Genomic DNA, 21,954 nt, shown 5'->3' on the forward strand with positions numbered 1-21,954 from the left:
GCGGAGCCGGGAGGTGGGCGCTTCGCTCGAGGCCGGGCCCGCTCTCGGTTCTGATTGGACTACACGCCGGGCCGCTCAAAACTGTCATTTGATTGGCTAGAATTGCACTGTTATGATTGGTTGGGCAGATAGCTTCAGCCGGCGCTTGTGATTGGTTGGCCGTGTCATGTGGTAGCTGTCTGGGTGCGAGTTGGGACATGTAGGGGCTGGAGAGAGAGAAGGTGGGAGATACTGGAGAGAGATACTGGTGAGAGAGATACTGGAGAGAGAGAGAGAGAGCTACTGGAGAGAGAGAGTGTGTGACAGGAGAGAGAGACAGAGGGACAGGGTCAGGGGACAGTGGTCAGGGGTCAGTGATCAGGGCCCAGTGTCAGGGTTCAGGGGTCAGTGATCAGGGCCCAGTGGTCAGGGCCAGTGGTTAGGGTTCAAGGGTCAGTGATCAGGGCCCAGTGCCAGTGGTCAGGACCCAGTGCCAGTGGTCAGGGTTCAGGGCCCAGTGCCAGTGGTCAGGGCCCAGTGCCAGTGGTCAGGGCCGTTGCTGCAGGAACTCAGGGCCGAGCCGTGTGAGGGATCCTTTCTGGGGAATGCTGGCAGAGTCTGCTGTCAGAGGGTGCCTGACGATCCCACAGCTGGAGAGTTGGGTGCTGGATTACAGCTGCAGACACCGACTGGAGCATCTAACAGAATGTGAGTGATTGCATTAACATCAACTGTGGCTCAACAACCCAGCGACAGCTCTGGCATTTTTAACAAGCTGTGGCAGAACCACTGAATGACTCTGGCTAACTGTATATAATTCTCTTTAACGATGTTCTAATACCAGCCTAAACCTGTACCATTGTGTTAGGCATTACTGTGTTTTGTACATAGAGTTTGCATGTACGGGGCGTGGCCCCTTTAAGAGTGCGGGAAAACGCGGGCAAACGCGATGGCGTCACGTCGCAAACCACGGGGCTGCCCAGGCAGTCCTCGTGGCATCTCCGTTGAGTAAAGACCTGTTTAGTTGTTCTCTTGCGTCGATCTCTGTTATTCGTTGGAATTCGTTAATTCCTACATTGGTGACCCCGTTTTTTGTGAACGTTTTCACATAAGAAGAGCACAGCATGGAAGCAAACGCCATTTCGCTAAAGCTACTGCAGTTCTGGGAGCAGCAAGCGCCCTCGTGGTTTATTCAGGTCGAAGCCCAGTTCGTCCTGAGGAACATCGATGCAGATCAGACCAAGTACCTTTATGTGGTCTCCGCACTCGACAGCTCTACTGCCTTTCGGATCGTCCGCCTCCTCGAAAACCCCCCAATGGAGCGCAAGTATGAAACCCTCAAAGCGCGGTTACTGCAGGTTTTCGGGCTCACAAAATCGGAGCGCTCCTGTCGATTACTCGCTATGCCCGGGCTCGGGGACTCCAAGCCTTCAGAGTTGATGAGCCAAATGCTCACACTCCTGGGCTCAGAACGGGAATGTTTCCTATTCCACGAGATTTTCCTCAGCCAACTGCCTGAACAGGTACAAGCTGCCCTGGCCAGATCTGAAATTGCAGACTGCGCAACACTCGCTGCGGAGGCTGACAAAAATTTTGCTGTAACTCGGCAGTCCTGCGCTGCCACGAGGCACCCATCACCCGCAGACGCCGCCCCAGCTCGTCAACCTGCTGGGCTGTGTTTCTACCACGCGCAGTTTGAGGCGAAGCGTTGCCGCCCTCCCTGCAGTTTTCCCCAAAAAAACAAACAACAACTGACACTGCGACCACCGAGGAACGGGTCTAACGGGCACCCCGCGGCCGCGATGGCGATCGGCAACACGGGAAAATTGCTGTTCATCACTGATACTCTCTCCGGTCGTCGTTTTCTGTGCGACACCGGGGTGCGGTGCAGCATTTTATCCGCGTCTGCCCTCGATGTGCAGACGGGGAATCACGGCCCCACCCTTGAAGCGGCCAATGGCGGAACAATTCGGACCTTCGGCAGACGGCGAGTGGAGGTGTGCCTCGGGGGGGCAACGTTTTCACTGGGAGTTTGTTACGGCCAGAGTTTCCCAGCCACTCCTCGGCGCAGATTTCCTGTGCGCCAACAGCCTCCTGGTCGACGTTAGGAACCGACGGCTGATCAACGCAGCAACTTTTAATTCTCTTCCGTGTTACCACAGTAACACTACGTCACGCACCGTCTCCTGTGCGTTTCCGACTCCTGATGAGTTCGCTCGCCTGCTCGGCGAATTCCCCGACCTGACGACGACCCACATTCTCCTCCACAGCCACAAAACATGGTGTGGAACACCACATCACCACCAGCGGCCCCCCGCGCGCGGGCCTGGAACCTGGCAAGCTGACGGTCGCAAAGGCGGAGTTCGCAACCATGGAACGGTTAGGGATTATTTGCCGGTCGAATAGTCCCTGGTCTTCACCCCTCCATATCGTCCCGAAGCCTGGCGGCGGATGGCGGCCATGCGGCGACTATCGACGCCTCAACGACGCCACCACTCCTGATCGGTACCCGATCCCCCACATCCAGGATTTCTCTGCCCATTTGGCAGGGAACACCGTGTTCTCAAAAGTCGACCTCGTCCGGGGCTACCACCAGGTCCCAGTTCATCCACAAGACGTCCAAAAGACCGCAGTCATCACCCCATTCGGCCTCTTCGAGTTTTTACGAATGCCGTTTGGGTTAAAGAACGCCGCCCAGGCTTTCTAACGCCTGATGGACTCCGTGCTGCGGGACCTCAAGTTCCTCTTCGTCTACCTGGATGATATTCGAATTGCCAGTCCTACTAAGGAAGAACATACCTGTCACCTACGCACCCTTTTTCAACGCCTCAGCCAACACGGCCTGATTATCAACCTGGCCAAGTGTCAGTTTGGCCTGCACCAAATTGACTTCCTGGGGCATCGCATCACCTCAGAGGGAGCGGTTCCTTTACCTTCGAAAGTAGAGGCGGTGACATCCTTTCCACGCCCGCAGAACGTAAAGGCCCTGCAGGAATTCCTAGGCATGGTAAACTTTTACCACCGTTTCGTGCCTAAGGCGGCACTACTCATGCAGCCCCTGTACGAGGCCCTCAGGGGCAAGACTGGCAAGAACCCGGTAGACTGGACGGATGACATGGCCCGAGCGTTCGCCGACACCAAAAGCGCCTTAGCCAACGCGACTATGCTGGCGCACCCGCTGCCAGGAGCCACCATCGCCCTCACCACCGACGCGTCAGACTACGCAGTCGGTGCCGTGCAACAGCAGTGGGTGAACGGGACGTGGCAGCCGTTGGCAGCACGTTCGGCCGGGAGTTGCTCGCCCTTTTTCTGGCCATCCGCCATTTTCGGTTCCTACTGGAAGGACGTCCTTTCACCGCCTTTGTGGACCATAAGCCGCTAACCTTTGCAATGGCCAAGACCGCCGAACCGTGGTCAGCCCGACAGCAGCGTCAACTGACCTACATATCCGAATTTACCACGGATATACAGCACATGGCCGGTAAGGACAACCTGGTGGCAGACTGCCTTTCCTGCGCGATCGTCAATACGGTTCATTTGGGCATCGACTACGCCCTCATGGCAGCGGACCAAGCCTCAGACCCGGAAGTCCAAGCTTACAGAACGGCCATCACTGGCCTCCAGTTGGCCGACGTCAAGTTCCATTCGGCAGGTACCACGCTGTTGTGTGACGTCTCCGTACAGGATCCTCGCCCTGTCGTGCCGGTCGTCTGGCGCCGCAAAGTGTTCGACGCCATACATGGGTTGTCACACTCAGGAATGAAGGCCTCTCAGAAACTGATGTCAGCGAAATTTGTATGACATGGCATGCATAAAGATGTCCGCGACTGAGCCAACACCTGCGTGGTCTGCCAAAAGGCCAAGGTACAGCGCCACATCAAAGCTCCGTTGGCCACCTTCACAGTTCCGGAGCGACGTTTTGACCATGTCAACGTGGACCTGGTAGGACCATTCCCACCCTCCCATGGTTTTTCACACATCCTGACCATGGTTGACCGCACCACCAGATGGCCAGATGTGGTTCCCCTGTCATCCACTACTTCGGCGGACGTGGCCAGGGCGTTCATTTCCTCCTGGAACGCCCGTTTTGGAGTGCCCGCGGATATTTCGTCAGACAGGGGACTGCAGTTTTCCTCCGAACTCTGGAATGCAGTGGCCCAAGGACTCGGTGTCAAATTACACCGCATCACAGCCTACCACCCACAGGCAAATGGCCTCTGCGAACACTTCCACCGGTCAATGAAAGCCGTCCTGAGGGCCAGCCTCCAGGACGCTGGATGGGCAGACAAGCTACCGTGGGTCCTGTTGGGCCTTCGCACGGCCCCCAAAGAAGACCTTCACTCTTCATCAGCAGAGCTTGTGTATGGTCAGCCGCTGCGAGTCCCAGGGGACTTCCTACCAACATCAACGGAGCCATGGTCCGCGTCTGCCCAGCTTGCTAGTCACCAAGAGGCGGCCAGATGTTTCGCACCGGTGCCCACTTCGCACCACGGGCTCCAGAGGTCACACGTTCCCACGGAGCTTCACAAGGCTGAATACGTTTTTATTCACCATGACGCACATAGGGATCTGCTCAAGGCCCCATATACCGGTCCCTTCCGCGTGTTGGAAGCGGGACAAAACCTTCACGGTAGATGTCGGTGGTAAACCGGACCACATTTCGGTCGACCGCTTAAAGCCAGCACATTTAGAGCTCGACCGCCCCGTCGAGACAGCACAACCGCCGAGACGGGGTCAGCCACCCATCGTCGTTACGGCAGACCAAGTGCGACCGCCCGCCAGCCGCCCAGCAGCCTCCGCCTCGAGAGTACAGGAGTCGTTCTGACAGGCTCGTCAGACCCCCTCACCGTTTGACTTTGTCCGTTAAAGCGAATTCTGGGGGGGCGCATGTGGCAGAACCACTGAATGACTCTGGCTAACTGTATATAATTCTCTTTAACGATGTTCTAACACCAGCCTAAGCCTGTACCATTGTGTTAGGCATTACTGTGTTTTGTATATAGACTTTGCATGTACGGGCGTGGCCCCTTTAAGAGCGCGGGAAAACGCGAGCAAACGCGATGACGTCACGTCGCAAACCACGGGGCTGCCCAGGCAGTCCTTGTGGCATCTCCGTTGAGTAAAGACCTGTTTAGTTGTTCTCTTGTGTCGATCTCTGTTATTCGTTGGAATTCGTTAATTCTTACAAAGCTATGTTGCTGGGATGTTTTGAGCATAAGAAAAGCTAACCAAGCACTGGGGTTTATTTCTAGAGGATAGAATTGAAAAGTAGTGAAGTTATACTGAACCTGTATCGAACCTTGGTTAGACCACACTCGGAGCACTGCGTACAGTTCCGGTCGCCATATTATAAGAAGGATATCGAGGCACTGGAGAGGGTGCGGAGAAGATTTACAAGGATGATACCAGAAATGCGAGGGTATACACATCGGGAAAGGATGAACAGGCTGGGTCTCTTTTCTCCTGAAAAAAGGCAGCTGAGGGGTGACCTAATAGAGGTCTTTAAAATTATGAAAGGTTTTGATCGAGTGGATACAGAGAGAATGTTTCCACTTGTGAGGAAGAGCATAACTAGAGGCCATCAATATAAGATAGTCACCAAGAAATCCAATAGGGAATTCAGAAGAAACTTCTTTACCCAGAGAGTGGTGAGAATGTGGAACTCGCTACCACAGGCAGGGAGTGGTTGAAGCGAATAGTATCGATACATTTAAGGGGAGGCTGGACAAGCACATGAGGGAGAAGGGAATAGAGGGTTACGCTGATAGATTTAGATGAGGAAAGACAGGAGGAGGCTCGAGTGGAGCATAAACACCGGCATAGACTGGTTGGGCCGAATGGCCTGTTCCTGTGCCGTATATCCGATGTAATCCGATGTTTTCCTGTATTGCCTTTGATGAGCTCTGATATAAATACTGTGCATGTTACCCTGATGGTTCAGTTGGTAGGTTTGCTGCCTGGGGTGTTACCAAACCACACAAACCGGGAAGGACCTGGGTACAGCCCCTGGTCTGTGTTGGGTGAGTTGATCCTGGCGGGGTCTGCAGTTGTGGGTCTACCCTGGGGAAGGGAGGGTAACCACTCCGCCTGCTCCTGGTCACTGTCCATTGGCTGGAAGTGTGTGTTGGTGCTGGCTGAGGACAGAAACCGACTTGGCTGTGCAAAAGAAAAGAAAGTCTTGCAATTCTATAGCGCCTATCATAACCTCAGGCAGTCCCAAAGTGCTTTACAGCCAATGAAGTACTTTTTGAAGTGTAGTCACTGTTGTAATGTGGGAAATACAGCAGCCAATTTACGCACAGCAAGCTCCCGCAGACCGCAATGTGATAATGACAAGATAATATATTTTTTAGTGATGTTGGTTGAGGGATAGTTATTGGCCCCAGGACACCGGGGAGAACTCCCCTGCTCCTCTTCGAAATAGTGCCGTGGGATCTTTTACATCCGCCTGTGAGCAGGCAGGGCCTCGGTTTAACGTCTCATCCGAAAGACAGCACCTCCGACAGTGCGGTGCTCCCTCAGTACTCTGCCCCTCCCACAGTGCAGACTCCCTCAATACTGCCCCTCCGACAGTGCGGCGCTCCCTCAGTACTGACCCTCCGACAGTGCGGCGCTCCCTCAGTACTGACCCTCCGACAGTGCGGCGCTCCCTCAGTACTGACCCTCCGACAGTGCGGCGCTCCCTCAGTACTGCCCCTCCGACAGTGCGGCGCTCCCTCAGTACTGCCCCTCCGACAGTGCAGACTCCCTCAGTACTGACCCTCCGACAGTGCAGCGCTCCCTCAGTACTGCCCCTCCGACAGTGCGGCGCTCCCTCAGTACTGCCCCTCCGACAGTGCAGCACTCCCTCAGTACTTCACTGCAGTTGAATAGGCTGCCTGCACTCTGTCTCTCCTCACTCCTGGAGAATACTCACTTGGTTGAAGACCCCAAAGGATCCCTATTTTCCCCCCACCGGAATCCACGCTTTGCAATAATCTCGGTGATGAACTGCAGGTGGTTTCTCCATTAAACCTGCAGCAACAGCACCAGTGCTGCTGTCTTGAAACATGTAACTGCACAAAGACTGACTGAGTTAACCTGCAGCAAAGGGCCCCCCTCCCCTCCCCCCTCACCTCCCCACCCCTCCCCTCACCCCTCCCCACCCTTACCCCTCCCCTTCCCTCACCCCTCCCATCCCCACCCTCACCCCTCCCCTCCCCACCCTCACCTCACCCCTCCCCACCCTCACCCCACCCATCCCCACCCTCACCTCACCCCTCCCCACCCTCACCCCACCCCTCCCATCCCCACCCTCACCCCTCCCCTCCCCACCCCCTCCCTCACCCCTCCCATCCCCACCCCCTCCCCACCCTCACCCCTTCCCCCTCCCCTCGTGGCTTGAATTTATCGAGTGACCGTGAGCCAGACAGACCAGGGAGGTTGCTGTTTCCCTGCCCGCTCTGTGCTTTGTTCGGGTGGCAGTAGGGAAGCTTCAGTTGACTTCAGTGACCCTTGGTTAGAGAGGAGGAGAATGTTGCCAGAATTTCCGCTCCCAATCACACTATCCAGTGACCCCCCTGCTCACTGTGAGGGTGTGGATGTTGGCGGGGACAGAATGCAGCTCGCTGCGACGATTCCCATGGTTGAATAACTTACTGACACTCAGTGTGACACCAGCGGGAGCAGAGGAGCAGCAGCCGGGTATAAAAACCCACGACCAGCGAGGCTTACCAACTCCGCAGCGGGGAGAGAGGTAAAAAATAGTCAGTGTGTGACGTCACCAGGGAGCAGGTAAGTGATTGGTTGGTGAGTATTTCTCTTTTTTAAACTTTAACTCTGTAGTTTATCGTTACTAGGGTCTTTTCTGGTGTAGCAGGTACTGTTGGTAGACTATACAAGAGCCTTAGAGATATCTTTAATTGGTGATAGTAAATTAATTTAAATTAATTAAGGGGAAAGTCATGCCAGGAGAGCCCAGCCCCGTGATGTGCTCCTCCTGCTCCATGTGGGAATTCAGGGGCACTGCCCCTGGTGACTACGTGTGCAGGAAATGCATCCATCTGCAGCTATTAGCAGACCGCATTGAGGAGCTGGAGCTGCGGGTGGATGGGTTGTGGAGCATTCACGGGGCTGAGAAGTTCGTGGATAGCACGTTTAGTGAGTTGGTCACACCGCAGGGAAGGGCTGCACAGGAAGAAAGGAAATGGGTGACCACCAGGCGGAGCAATAGAAGTAGGCAGGTAGTGCAGGAAACCCCTGTGACCATTCCCCTCTCAAACAAGTATACCGTTTTGGATACTGTTGGGGGGAATGACTCACCAGGGGAAGGCAGCAGCAGCCAGCTTCCTGGCACTGGGGGCGCTCCTGCTGCCCAGGAGGGGAGGAAAAAGAGTGGGAGAGCAATAGTCCGTAGGGGATTCTATAGTAAGGGGAACAGATAGGCGTTTCTGTGGCCGTAGACGTGAATCCAGGATGGTTTGTTGCCTCCCTGGTGCCAGGGGTCAAGGATGTCACTGAGCGGCTGCAGGGCATTCTGGAGGGGGAGGGTGAACAGCCAGAGGTCGTGGTCCACATTGGTACCAACGACATAGGTAAAAAGAGGGATGAGGTCCTGCAGCAAGAATTTAGGGAGCTAGGGGCAAGATTAAGGAGCAGGACCTCAAAGTTGTAATCTCTGGATTACTCCCGGTGCCACGTGCTAGTGAGTATAGGAATAGAGGATAGAACAGATGAATGCGTGGCTAAAGGGATGGTGCAGGAGGGAGGGCTTTAGTTTCCTGGATCACTGGGTCTGCTTCTGGGAAAGGTGGGACTTGTACAAGTCGGACGGTTTACACCTGAACCAGAGGGGAACCAATATCCTTGCGGGGAGGTTTGCTAGCACTGCTGGGGGGGGTTTAAACTAATTCGGCAGGGGGATGGGATACAGAGTGGAGCTATAGTAGGGGGTGATGTACAGCCAAATAAGGAGGAAAAAACAAGTCAGCAGGGAAGGCAGAGCAAAGATGTGAAGGCAAAAGGGAATATGGCAGGGCTGGAAGGCATTTATTTTAATGCAAGGAGTCTTGCAAATAAGGTGGATGAACTGAAGTTGTTGTTGAACACATGGGAGTACGATATTGTTGCTATCACGGAGACATGGTTGAGGGAGGGTCAGGACTGGCAGCTAAATATTCCGGGGTATAGAATCTTCAGGCGAGACAGAGGGGGGTGTAAAAGGGGAGGGGGTGTTGCAATATTAATTAAGGAGTCTATTACTGCTGTAAGGAGGGATGATATATTAGCGGGTTCCTCTAATGAGGCCATATGGGTAGAACTTAAAAACAAAAAGGGGTCAAGCACCTTGCTGGGAGTGTACTATAGGCCCCCAAACAGTCAGGGGAAGATAGAGGAACAGATATGCAGGCAGATATCAGAAAAGTGTGAAAATAATAGGGTAGTAATAGTGGGGGATTTCAACTTCCCCAATATAAATTGGGACAGTCAGAGTGTGAAAGGCTGGGAGGGAGCAGAATTCTTAAAGTGCATCCAGGAAAGCTTTTTGAGCCAACATGTAGAAAGTCCTACAAGAGAGGGGGCGGTACTGGACCTAATTCTAGGGAATGTAGCCGGGCAGGTGGTGGAAGTGTCTGTAGGAGAGCATTTTGGCGATAGTGACCACAATTCGGTGAGATTTAAGGTGGTCATGGAAAAAGACAAAGACGGCCCGGAAATCAGGGTTCTAAATTGGGGGAAGGCCGATTTTAATAAGATAAGACAGGATCTGGCAAAAGTGGACTGGGAGCAGCTACTTATAGGAAAATCCACATCAAAACAGTGGGAGGCTTTCAGAAGGGAAATAGAGAGAGTACAACACCAACATGTTCCTGTAAAGGTCAAGGGTGGGACCAACAAGCAAAGGGAACCTTGGATGACAAAGGATATACAAAAATGCATTAGGAAAAAAAGGGGGGCTTTTGGCAGTTACAAAAGACAAAAGACGGTGGAAGCCCTAGAGGAGTATAGGAGGTGCAGGGGCATACTTAAAAAGGAAATTAGGAGGGCGAGGAGGGGCCATGAAATAACACTGGCGAGCAAAATAGAGGAAAATCCTAAGATGTTTTATAAGTATATTAAGGGCATGAGGATAACCAGGGAAAGGGTAGGGCCCATTAGGGACCAAAGTGGCAAGCTGTGTGTAGAGCCAGATGAAGTAGGTGGGGTTTTAAATGAATTTTTTGCCTCAGTGTTCACTATGGAGAAAGACGATGTAGATATAGAAGTCGGGCAAGGGGACTGTGACATACTTGAACACATTAGCATCGAGAGGGAGGAGGTACTAGCGGTTTTAGCAGGCCAAAAAGTGGATAAATCCCCAGGCCCGGACAAGATGTATCCCAGGCTGTTGTGTGAGGCAAAGGAGGAGATTGCAGGGGCTCTGACACAAATTTTCAGAACCTCTCTGGCCACAGGGGATGTACCAGAGGACTGGAGAACAACTAATGTAGTACCATTATTCAAGAAGGGTAGCAGGGATAAACCAGGGAATTACAGGCCAGTGAGCCTAACATCTGTGGTAGGGAAATTATTGGAAAAAATTCTGAGGGACAAAATTAGTCTCCACTTGGAGAGGCAAGGATTAATCGGGGATAGTCAGCATGGCTTTGTCAAGGGTAAATCATGTCTGACCAATCTGATTGAATTTTTCGAGGGGGTGACTAGGTGTGTGGATGAGGGAAATGCTGTGGATGTGGTTTACATGGACTTCAGTAAAGCTTTTGACAAGGTCCCGCATAGGAGACTGGTCAAGAAGGTAAGAGCCCATGGGATCCAGGGGGCCTTGGCGCGTTGGATCCTAAACTGGCTGAGTGGCAGGAGGCAGAGGGTGATGGTCGAAGGTTGCTTTTGTGACTGGAAGCCTGTGTCCAGTGGGGTACCTCAGGGATCGGTGCTGGGTCCCTTGCTGTTTGTGATCTACATTAATGATTTGGATGAGAATGTAAAGGGTATGATCAGTAAGTTCGCGGATGACACGAAAATTGGTGGGGTGGTAAATTGCGAGGAGGAAAGCCTCAGGCTACAGGACAATATTAACGGGTTGGTCAGATGGGCGGAAAAGTGGCAAATGGAACTTAACCCGGAAAAGTGCGAGGTGATGCATTTTGGACGGACAAATGAGGCAAGGGAATACACAATGAGTGGTAGGACCCTAGGAAGTACAGAGGGTCAGAGGGACCTTGGTGTACATGTACATAATTCCCTGAAGGCAGCGGAACAGGTAGATAAGGTGGTTAAAAAGGCTTATGGGATACTTGCCTTCATTAGCAGAGGCATAGAATATAAGAGCAGGGAGGTTATGATGGAGCTGTACAAAACGCTGGTGAGGCCACAGCTGGAGTACTGTGTGCAGTTCTGGTCGCCTCACTATAGGAAGGATGTGATTGCTTTGGAGAGGGTGCAGAGAAGATTCACCAGGATGTTACCTGGGATGGAGCGCCTCAGCTATGAAGAGAGACTGGACAGGCTGGGGTTGTTTTCCTTGGAGCAAAGAAGGCTGAGGGGGGACCTGATTGAGGTGTACAAAATGATGAGGGGCATAGATAGGGTAGATAAAGAGGAACTTTTCCCCTTAGTAGGGGGGTCAATAACAAGGGGGCACAGATTCAGGGTAAGGGGCAGGAGATTTAGAGGTGATTTGAGGAGGAACTTTTTCACCCAGAGGGTGGTTGGAAGCTGGAACTCACTGCCTGAAAGGGTGGTAGAGGCAGGAACCCTCACAACATTCAAGAAGCATTTGGATGAGCACTTGAAATGCCATTGCATACAAGGCTATGGACCAAATGCTGGAAAATGGGATTAGACTGGACAGGGAGGGATGGGCGGCGCAGACACGATGGGCCGAAGGGCCTCTTTCTGTGCTGTAAAACTCTATGACTCTATGTTGGGGCACTGGGCCCTGGAGCACCGACACCATGTTGGGGCACTGGGCCCTGGAGCACCAACACTGAGCCCTTTCATAGAATCACAGAAATTTACGGCACAGAAGGAGGCCATTCGGCCCATCGTGTCCGCGCCGGCCGACAAAGAGCTCTCCAGCCTAATCCCACTGTCCAGCTCTTGGTCCGTAGCCTGTAGGTTTCGGCACTTCAGGTGCATATCCAAGTACTGTTTAAATGTGATGAGGGTTTCTGCCCCGACCACCCTTTCAGGCAGTGAGTTCCAGACCCCCACCACCCTCTGGGTGGAAAAAGATTCTCCTCAACTCCCCTCTAAACCTTCCACCAATTACTTTAAATCTGTGGCCCCTGGTTATTGACCTCTCTGTTAAGGGAAATAGGTCCTTCCTGTCCACTCTATCTAGGCCCCTCATAATTTAATACACCTCAATTAAATCTCCCCTCAGCCTCCTCCGTTCCAACAAAAACAATTTGGATTGGGAGCAAGCAGCTTGCTGATTTCCCAACTTCTGATTAAGCAGCAAGCACGTTCCCAGTGTGACAACCTAGGCTGCACCCCCAGACCACAAGTGTACCGCGGAGCGGACCCCCCGGGACTCCTGCAGCGGAGAGCAGACTGGGGTTAATTGGAAGCTGTCTGAGCGAGGTTAGTGAGTCAGTGTGAGCGGGGGAGTCCATTCGGAATTTGCTGGAGGATTCACTGGGCTGTGAGAAATCTCCCTGGAGAGTCCAAGTCTGCCTGCTCCCAGCGATCACCCCGTTAGAGTCCCTGGATATACCTGTTTTTATCCAGTCTAATAGACTATATAAAAAAAACAAGCTTGTCTCTCACTTTGACTCCCAGGTTTAGGCACCGTCTGTTGGGTCTGTTTGACTCAGAGTCTTGGATCTAACGAAGTGCTGATTGTAGAGTGGCTGCACCATAACCGCGTCCTGCAGCCCACACAACCAATCGTATTCAAAGAATTCCAGAAAAACACAGCCAATTACATTACACCCTCCAACCAGCCTGAGTTCTCCGCCCCCCGCCCCCCTCCGCCCCTCACCCCCCGTCCGCCCCCCCTTGTCCCCCTCCGCCCCTCCACCTCTCGCTGTCCGCCCCCACTCCCCTACAGCTGGCCTTTGTTCTGGCCCCTCCCACAGTCACTCTGTGCTCCACCTACCAGTAATTTTGTGTTTATTGGCCCCACTCCTCTCCTGAAGGAGCTCATTCTGCTGGGGTGCGGTTGCACAGACTCTGACAGCCTCCAGTACCTCGTTCAGTAGCCATCCTTGGCAGAGAGTGAGTGTTGGCGGGCTGTTCCACTATGAGTGCATCCTAACCGAGTCTGGCTGAGATTGAGGGATACAACACAGACTGGAGACCAAAACTGAGACCTGCCTGGTCTGTACGACCACCTCAGGGTGTATTCACTAATCGGGAGCTGTCGTTCCCTGTTTAATTTCTCCTGCAGTTTGCCTGGAGGGACGGGATATCGGTATCCCTGAGCACGGTGCTCTGCCGCTTCGTATGATCTCCGCCGCGTTATGGAGTAGCGTGACGAGACGGCGTGCGGAGCATTACGACAGAGTCCTGGACTTTGTGAATATGATCTGGGAACAGGCTGCGGGTCTCGTCAGTTACCGACACTACCTCAAACTCTGCATCGCTTTCAAAGCCAAGGTACAAGCTGGGGACATCCGACTCTGTCTTAACTGTTGAAGGCGAATTTAAAACGCTGTAATTACTGCCTGAACTGTCACTGCACTAAGCCCCAGTGCTGGGGTGCGGGGCAACACAGGGCCCATAGCTCACACCACTGGGGGTGGGGGCTGCGAGGGGGCAATCAGGAATAACAGAGGGCGAGGAGTCTTCCAGGATAACATCTGGTAGCCAGACCAAGAGTGGCGTTGGATCAGCAAAACAGCCTCAGGAGTGCTGGGCGGGAAATAGAGAGATTCCAACCCCCATGTCCCCCGAACCCCCGTGTGTTCCCCCCCCCCGAACCCCCGTGTGTTCCCCCCCCCGAACCCCCGTGTGTTCCCCCCCGACCCCCCGTCTATCCCCCCCCCCGACCCCCCGTCTATCCCCCCGAACCCGCGGGATGTCTTCGGGAGGTGAGGCTCTGTCGACGTTTGCTCCTTTTTCTCTGTGATGAACTGCAATACCAACAGGTTTTCTTTCTGAATTCTTTCCCTGTGCAGCTGGTGATGGAGATGTTTGTGAAGCGACGGAGTTTGTTGGACATCCTTCAGACTCTCGACCGATACTTCCCCAAACTGGCGCAAGGTCACCCCAGGGCGGTGAGTTTATGGGTTCCTGTTGTGCTGACGGAGCCTCCTCTCCCGGTTACTGGTAAAGTGGAAGAAACCTCCGCTGCTTTTTAACTCAGGGCCAGAAATGGTTAAAAACATATCAGCGGCTATCGCCTGGACTGCCTTAGGATAGTGGCCTCGTACTGATGTGCTGTACACGCGGGGACGGACGGGCGGGGGGCGAGCCCGCGGGGACGGACGGGGGGGGCGAGTCCGCGGGGACGGGCGGGGGGGGGCGAGCCCGCGGGGACGGACAGGTGGGGGGGCGAGCCCGCGGGGACGGACGGGCGGGGGGCGAGTCCGCGGGGACGGGCGGGCGGGGGGGCGAGCCCGCGGGGACGGACGGGCGGGGGGCGAGCCCGCGGGGACGGACGGGCGGGGGGCGAGCCCGCGGGGACGGACGGGCGGGGGGCGAGTCCGCGGGGACGGGCGGGTGGGGGGGGCGGGGACGGGCGGGCGGGGGGGCGAGCCCGCGGGGACGGATGGGCGGGGGGGCGAGTCCGCGGGGACGGGCGGGCGGGGGGGCGAGCCCGCGGGGAAGGGTGGGCGGGGCGAGTCCGCGGGGACGGACGGGGCGAGTCCGCAGTGATGTAATTCTTTCTGTTGCATTTCCCCCACAGACTAGGAGAGACGCTGTGAAAGAGCGGCAGTGCCTGCTGCAGTTCCGTAAACTGGTTCTGCTGTTGATCCGGGATGAGGAATACCGGGAACAGTTCCTGCAGGTAAGGGTGGGGCGCCAGACTGAAGTGCGGATCAGATTCCCGACCCTCCCGCGATCCCCCCCTCATTGGCTGTCCTGGGGTCTCGGCCAGCGGTCTGGCACTGGCAGCCTCCAGCACGGTGAATAGGGGCAGTGGATCGCCGTGCCGGTTAGAGTATAGAATTTGTTTTGCTCCTTTTCGTGTCGTTACCTCTCTCTCCCCTCTGACCCTTCCCTGGGATCCGGTACTGACTGTCTTCGAATAGCTCCTTCAGACGGCCATTCCCGGTGTTGGTGAGTGGCAGCCTGCTATTTAAACGGGGGGATTGAATGTCCTCACTCGGATCCTGTCCCCGCTCGCGGTCCGCACGCACCGTGCAGCGAGGTTCGCTGTGTGCCGATCAGGAGCGAGGAAACCCCGATTCCCCTCCATACCCCAGGGGCTCTGAGGTCAGGTGTAGCCCCTCAACACCCCACCCACTGCACCGCCCCCCCGTCCCTCCCCTACCCCACCCCCATCCCTCCCCCTGCCCCACCACATCCCCACCCCCAAGACCAGCGACTCAGCAATGACGAACCCGAGAGCTGCACTCTGATTGGTTCAGCTGCTCAGCGGGCGATCTGCTTATCGTCTGATTGTCAGAAGAGATTCTGAGGTTGGACACGCTCGAGTTACAGCCCAGGAACGCCACATTCTGCCATCCAGCTGGTGAAATAGGCTCAGTTTGAAAAAGGATAAAGAAAGTCTAGCATTTCTCCAGCGCCTTTCACAACCTCAGGACATCCCAAAGCGTTTACAGCCAATGAAATGCTTTTGAAGTGTAGTCACTGTTGTAATGTGGGAAACGCGGCAGCCAATTTGCGCACAGCAAGCTCCCACAAACAGCAATGTGATAATGACTGAGGGATAAATATTGGCCCCAGGACACCTGAGAACACGCCCCTGCTCTTCTACGAATAGTGCCCGTGGGATCTTTTACATCCACTTGAGAGGGTAAAGGGGTCTCGGTTTAACGTCTCATGTGAAAGACGGCCCCTCCGACAGTGCGGCACTCCCTCAGTACTGCCCCTCCGACAGTGCGGCGCTCCCTCAGTACTGCCCCTCCGACAGTGCGCACTCCCTCAGTACTGCCCCTCCGACAGTGCGCACTCCCTCAGTACTGCCCCTCCGACAGTGCGCACTCCCTCAGTACTGCCCCTCCGACAGTGCGCATTCCCTCAGTACTGCCCCTCCGACAGTGCGGCGCTCCCTCAGTACTGCCCCTCCGACAGTGCGCACTCCCTCAGTACTGCCCCTCCGACAGTGCGCATTCCCTCAGTACTGCCCCTCCGACAGTGCGGCGCTCCCTCAGTACTGCCCCTCCGACAGTGCGCACTCCCTCAGTACTGCCCCTCCGACAGTGCGCACTCCCTCAGTACTGCCCCTCCGACAGTGCGGCGCTCCCTCAGCACTGCCCCTCCGACAGTGCGGCGCTCCCTCAGCACTGCCCCTCCGACAGTGCGGCGCTCCCTCAGCACTGCCCCTCCGACAGTGCGGCGCTCCCTCAGCACTGCCCCTCCGACAGTGCGGCGCTCCCTCAGCACTGCCCCTCCGACAGTGCGGCGCTCCTTCAGCACTGCCCCTCCGACAGTGCGGCGCTCCCTCAGCACTGCCCCTCCGACAGTGCGGCGCTCCCTCAGCACTGCCCCTCCGACAGTGCGGCGCTCCCTCAGCACTGCCCCTCCGACAGTGCGGCGCTCCCTCAGCACTGCCCCTCCGACAGTGCAGCGCACCCTCAGTACTGCCCCTCCCACAGTGCGGCGCTTCCTGTGGGATATCCGGTGGTCGTGAAAGGTGCTATATAAATGTAAGTCTTTCTTTTAATCAGAGCTCGTCCGTTGAAGCAGCTGTTTCCGTTGTTTGTGTTGCCCGAAAGGCCTCTGACTCTCGGTCAGCCCCTGCTCTGTGTGTACGTTGGGAGAATGTGTTCCTCAGCTGTGTGTCCAGTCACAACAGACCAGACGAGGGTGAAATGACTGAGTGTGTTGCTGCTGCTTGTACTCTAGGATGAGCTGGAGGAGGAGTATGGCAACCTCTTCATGGCTGCGGCTCAGAGACTACTGTGGGAGTTCCTGGAGAGGCTGGAGAGCGCCCTACCCCGTCCAAGGATCGACCAGGTAACCGGCACAGAGACACCACCCCACCCCACCCCACCCTCCTTCTCCATCCACTATTCTTTGTATAAGCTGCACTCTCACTCTCCAGTCCAGGAGAGCGAGTTATATACAGGTGCAATTTGTCCACTTTTTACGGTAGTACGCTATAGCAGGTCAGTTGGTTATAAAATGTACACTGGGAAATATCCCCCGTCCCTCAGCACCTCCCCACACTGACACAGGAGTCAGAGTTCATTCATTCTCTGGTTCTCTTCCCCCCCCACCGCCCCCAACTCTCGGAGCGCCCTGTCACCCTGAAAGTCGGGTTTGGGGGGGTTTACAGAACCCATTTTCCCCCTCCCGCCCTATCGCTGTGCTGCACCCCTCGGGAGCGGGGGGTGGGGGGAAACACTTTGCCCCCACGGATCACTGGGACCGCACGCTGTGATTCAATCCATCTCCTTTTCCCCCTATTGTCTCGACAGCTGCTGAGCACCTCTGTGGACGTTCGACGCCTGTCCCTGGGGGAACAATCCCTCATGTCTGTCCTGCTCGACCTCCCCACCTCTGTTCCCAATGTTCTACTCACACTGATGCAGCGAATCCGACAAGAGCGGAGCCAGGAGCTGAGCGGTGAGTTCAACAGTCTCGTCTTTTACTGTAGCCCGCCCCCTCCCCGGCCTATGCTGCTCCACCCCCAGGAGTTCGGGAGGATGCGTTGTGCCCTGGTTCTGTTACTGAGGAAATAATTTTGAGTTCAAATCCCAGTACGGGCAGTTTGAGAATTAGAATTCAGTTAAAAAGATCTGTTAATGTGAGGAAACATAAACAAAATGGTACAATCATAGAGAGACCTGGGGCAGTATGTACATCAACAACAACTTGTATTTATATAGCACCTTTAACGTAAAACGTCCCGAGGTGCTTCACAAGAGTATTATAAAACAAAACATTTGACACTGAGCCACATTAGGATAAATTAGGGCAGGTGACCAAATGCTCGGTCAAAGAGGTAGGTTTTAAGGAGCGTCTTAAAGGAGGAAAGAGAAAAAGTAGGAGGGAGCCAAGGATAGATCCTTGGGGGACACCAGAGGTAACGATGCGGGAGCGGGAAGAGAAGCCGTTGCAGGTGATTCTCTGGCTACGACTAGATCGATAAGAATGGAACCAGGCGAGTGCAGTCCCACCCAGCTCGACAGTGTTGGAGAGGCGTTGGAGGAGGATGGAGTGGTCAACTGTGTCAAAGGTTGCAGACAAGTCAAGAAGGACGAGGAGGGATAGTTTACCTTTGTCACAGTCACAAAGGATGTCATTTGTGACTTTGATGAGAGCCGTTTCGGTACTGTGGCAAGGGCGGAAACCTGATTGGAATGATTCAAACATGGAATTGCGGGAAAGATGGGCACGGATTTGGGAGGTGACATGTTCAAGGACTTGAGAGGAAAGGGAGGTTGGAGAGGGGACGGTAGTTTGCAAATCTTTGAAAGTGGCAGGACAAGTTGAGAAGGCCGTTAAAAAGGCTTTACTCTGTATCTAACCCGTGCTGTACCTGCCCTGGGAGTGTTTGATGGGACAGTGTAGAGGGAGCTTTACTCTGTATCTAACCCATGCTGTACCTGCCCTGGGAGTGTTTGATGGGACAGTGTAGAGGGAGCTTTACTCTGTATCTAACCCGTGCTGTACCTGCCCTGGGAGTGTTTGATGGGACAGTGTAGAGGGAGCTTTACTCTGTATCTAACCCGTGCTGTACCTGCCCTGGGAGTGTTTGATGGGACAGTGTAGAGGGAGCTTTACTCTGTATCTAACCCGTGCTGTACCTGCCACACTGAGAATTTTCACTTTGATGAACATAACACTCACCAAACATGTTTAGTAACAGACATAATGCCAAAGTACTGATGACTTGATGAAACTTCTATGTGCACTGTGTGTTTTAGATCCCAGTCGGGGTGGCAGCGAGACAAGGTCTGGAATTCCTGAGATCAGCTCCTCAGTAGAATCCATCCTAAGCAAAGGCCATTGTCCTGAAGTGGAGGTGACCCCTGACCCTTGGCAGGAGGGACAAGAGAGCAATGCTGAGCTAACCCGGGGCAACGTCAAACAGCAGGACGAGCGGATTGAGGAGACAGGAGTGGGGCGGGTGGGAATTCTGCCACATGATCCGGGACAAGGAGAGGAAACATTGAACCGAGACAACACGGGCAATGGGCAGAGCACGGGATCCGGCGCAGAGGGCGGCAGGAAGCTGTATCCCCCGAGAAGCGCAGCAGAGAGGCAGCACCATGGGGAGGTGGTCGGGTCCTCTTCTGTTCAAGGCCAACACCTGGTCTTCTCTGCTCTGCACTTCGACCAGTCGTGTGATGAACAGTCCGAGGACTACCTGATGCTCTCCCCTCCCGACCCACTGCAATCTCAGGTTAACCTGGACAGCGTCAGCCCAGTCCCAGCCTGGACCCACCCCCAAACTCAGGCCACCAAGCCTCAGTCCCAGCCGCTCAATCCCTCAGGGCTGGGGTTAAACTCTCATCGTCCCGCCGGTAAAAGCCACCCCGCCACAGCTTCGCTCGGCCAGGCACACGCCGGCTGCCCGCCTCGGTCACATTCACCGTCACCAAGCCAGACTCCAGGAAACAGCATTGACTTGAAGGTCTTGGCAGCAGCTCCCCTGTCTCGGGAGCTCCAAGAGCGACTTTCATGTTCTCCGCTGTTCCAGCCCAAGGTGGTCCTGCTCAGATTGAGTGTTGACCAGAACGGTCGACCCACTGCGCCCAAGGGGTGGGGGTTAGAGCGAGAGGCTCCGGGCAGAGACAGAGGCCATTGCCAACTGGGTGGGGCAACTAACTGCCCGAGGCAAGGATCAGGGCAGATTCCTCCGACCGGCCGATGGACCCTGTGTGAAAGACCCTGGCAATCGGGACTGAACACAGCACAGGCCGCTGCCGAACAGGCCATGATGCTGCCCAACAGCTCCGGCAGAAGCCTGCTCATCTCCAGTGAGGAATCCTCGTATTCCGACACCAGTGACTACGAATACTTCCCGTTCTGCAGCCAGGGCAGGTGGACCAGGTACCAGAGGAGGAACTCCATCGGGCAATTCACTGGCTCCATGTACACTGATCACTAAAATATAGCAAGTCAGGTACAAAAAAATAACCAAAAAGGTTAACGGAATGTTGGTCTTTATAACTAGAGGGCTGGAATATGAAGGGGAGGAAGTTTTGCTACAGCTATACAAAGCCCTGGTTAGACCACACCTGGAGCACTGTGTACAGCCCTGGTTAGACCACACCTGGAGCACGGTGTACAGCCCTGGTTAGACCACACCTGGACACTGTGTACAGCCCTGGTTAGACCACACCTGGAGCACTGTGTACAGCCCTGGTTAGACCACACCTGGACACTGTACAGCCCTGGTTAGACCACACCTGGAGCACAGTGTACAGCCCTGGTTAGACCACACCTGGAGCACGGTGTACAGCCCTGGTTAGACCACACCTGGAGCACAGTGTACAGCCCTGGTTAGACCACACCTGGAGCACAGTGTACAGCCCTGGTTAGACCACACCTGGAGCACGGTGTACAGCCCTGGGCACCACACCTTGGAAAGGATCTTTTGGCCTTGGCTGGAGGGCAGCGCAGATTCACCAGAATGTGACCAGGGCTCCAAGGGTTGGATTATGAGGAGAGATTACAGAAACTGGGCTTGTATTCCCTGGAATATGGAAGGTAAAGGGTGATTTGATTTAATTGAGGTTTTTAGGATTTTGGAAGGAACTGAGAGTAGATCGAGAGAAACTTTTTCCGCTGGTGGGGGGAGTCTATACAAGGGGACATCACCTTAAAATCAGAGCCAGGCCATGCAGGAGAGACGTTAGGAAACACTTCTTCACACAAAGGGTGGTGGAAGTGTGGAACCCCCCTCCCACAAAAAGCAGTAGATGCCAACTCAATTAATCATTTTAAATCCAAGATCGACAGATTTTTGCCAGCCATGGGTATAAAAGGCTATGGAGCCAGGGCAGGTGGATGGAGTCCGGATCCAGATCAGCCATGATCTCAGTGAATGGTGGAACAGGCTCGAGGGGCCGAATGGCCTCCTCCTGTTGCTGTGGGTCCTTGAAGAGCGGGGAAACAAACAGCTTCACCCTCTAGCTGTCCAGTCAGCTTGCATCTGACCCACTCTCTCCCCCCCGCCCCCACCCCGCCAGAAACGTGCCGCCACTCTGCACGCTTTACACCGAGGTGGATGCGGTTTATGCATAGTGTAAAACATGGGGGGGGGAAATTCAGTCGCGCAACCTTTGGGGCGCTGCTTTTAGTGCCCCAAGCAGGAGGCGGGGCTACTGGAAGCGCGCCCCCTCCTTCCTGGGGCGCTAACATTCAATATCGCAGCGCCACGCGTGTTGGCACATAGCGCCACGGTATTACAGGCCTCCCCCCCCCCCCCCGGCCGGACCACCGGGGAGCGGGGTGCCGGGAAACGTCCCAAGACACTGCACAGGAGCGCAGCGATCTGGCGGGGGGGGGTTGTGGGGCTGGAGGAGGTTAGAGATAGGGAGGGGCGAGGCCATGGAGGGATTGGAAAACAAGGATGAGAATTTTTACAGCTCCAGCTTTATTGTGGTTGAAACTGTTAAAATTATGTAAAGTGTTTATTAAATTATTCTACATTAAATTCTGTCCGGTGTTTTGTCAGGTCTTTGTCCTTACAACAAACTCTAGTCCTCTTAATTCTGCCGCTGTGATTTGATCAGATTCACACGGTGAGAGGTTTTTTCCCCCTTCACCAAACCATCTTCTCCCACATGGACACCGTTTACATTCCCATCGCCCGGAAACTCCTGTTCCCATTAAATGCACCGAGAGATGGTCCCAGGCTGGGCTGTTCGCCGCTCGCACCCAGTGCAGTGATGGACCTGTGCCAAT

The 21,954-nt window shown here is 54.8% G+C and overlaps 1 protein-coding gene across 2 annotated transcripts; it reads left to right on the top strand.

Annotated features, from left to right (window-relative positions):
- Positions 1-154: 154 nt before the first annotated feature.
- Positions 155-21,702, top strand: LOC147116770 (uncharacterized). Of its 2 annotated transcripts, XM_085991916.1 has the most exons (7): positions 155-687; positions 13,352-13,560; positions 14,082-14,180; positions 14,813-14,914; positions 16,939-17,049; positions 17,514-17,661; positions 18,966-21,702. In XM_085991916.1, exons 1-7 carry the CDS (start codon positions 585-587, stop codon positions 20,150-20,152), a joined length of 1,959 nt encoding a protein of 652 aa, XP_085848042.1. In that variant the 5' UTR covers positions 155-584; the 3' UTR covers positions 20,153-21,702. The 2 variants fall into 2 exon arrangements, with proteins under 2 accessions (XP_085848042.1, XP_085848043.1); XM_085991917.1 differs by lacking the exon at positions 16,939-17,049 and having other exon boundaries at positions 156-687.
- The last annotated feature ends 252 nt before the right edge of the window (positions 21,703-21,954 follow it).

The sequence above is a fragment of the Somniosus microcephalus genome, chromosome 6 (assembly GCF_052327205.1).
Source record: "Somniosus microcephalus isolate GS21.2 chromosome 6, FLI_Smic_1.0, whole genome shotgun sequence".
NCBI lineage: Eukaryota > Metazoa > Chordata > Chondrichthyes > Squaliformes > Somniosidae > Somniosus > Somniosus microcephalus.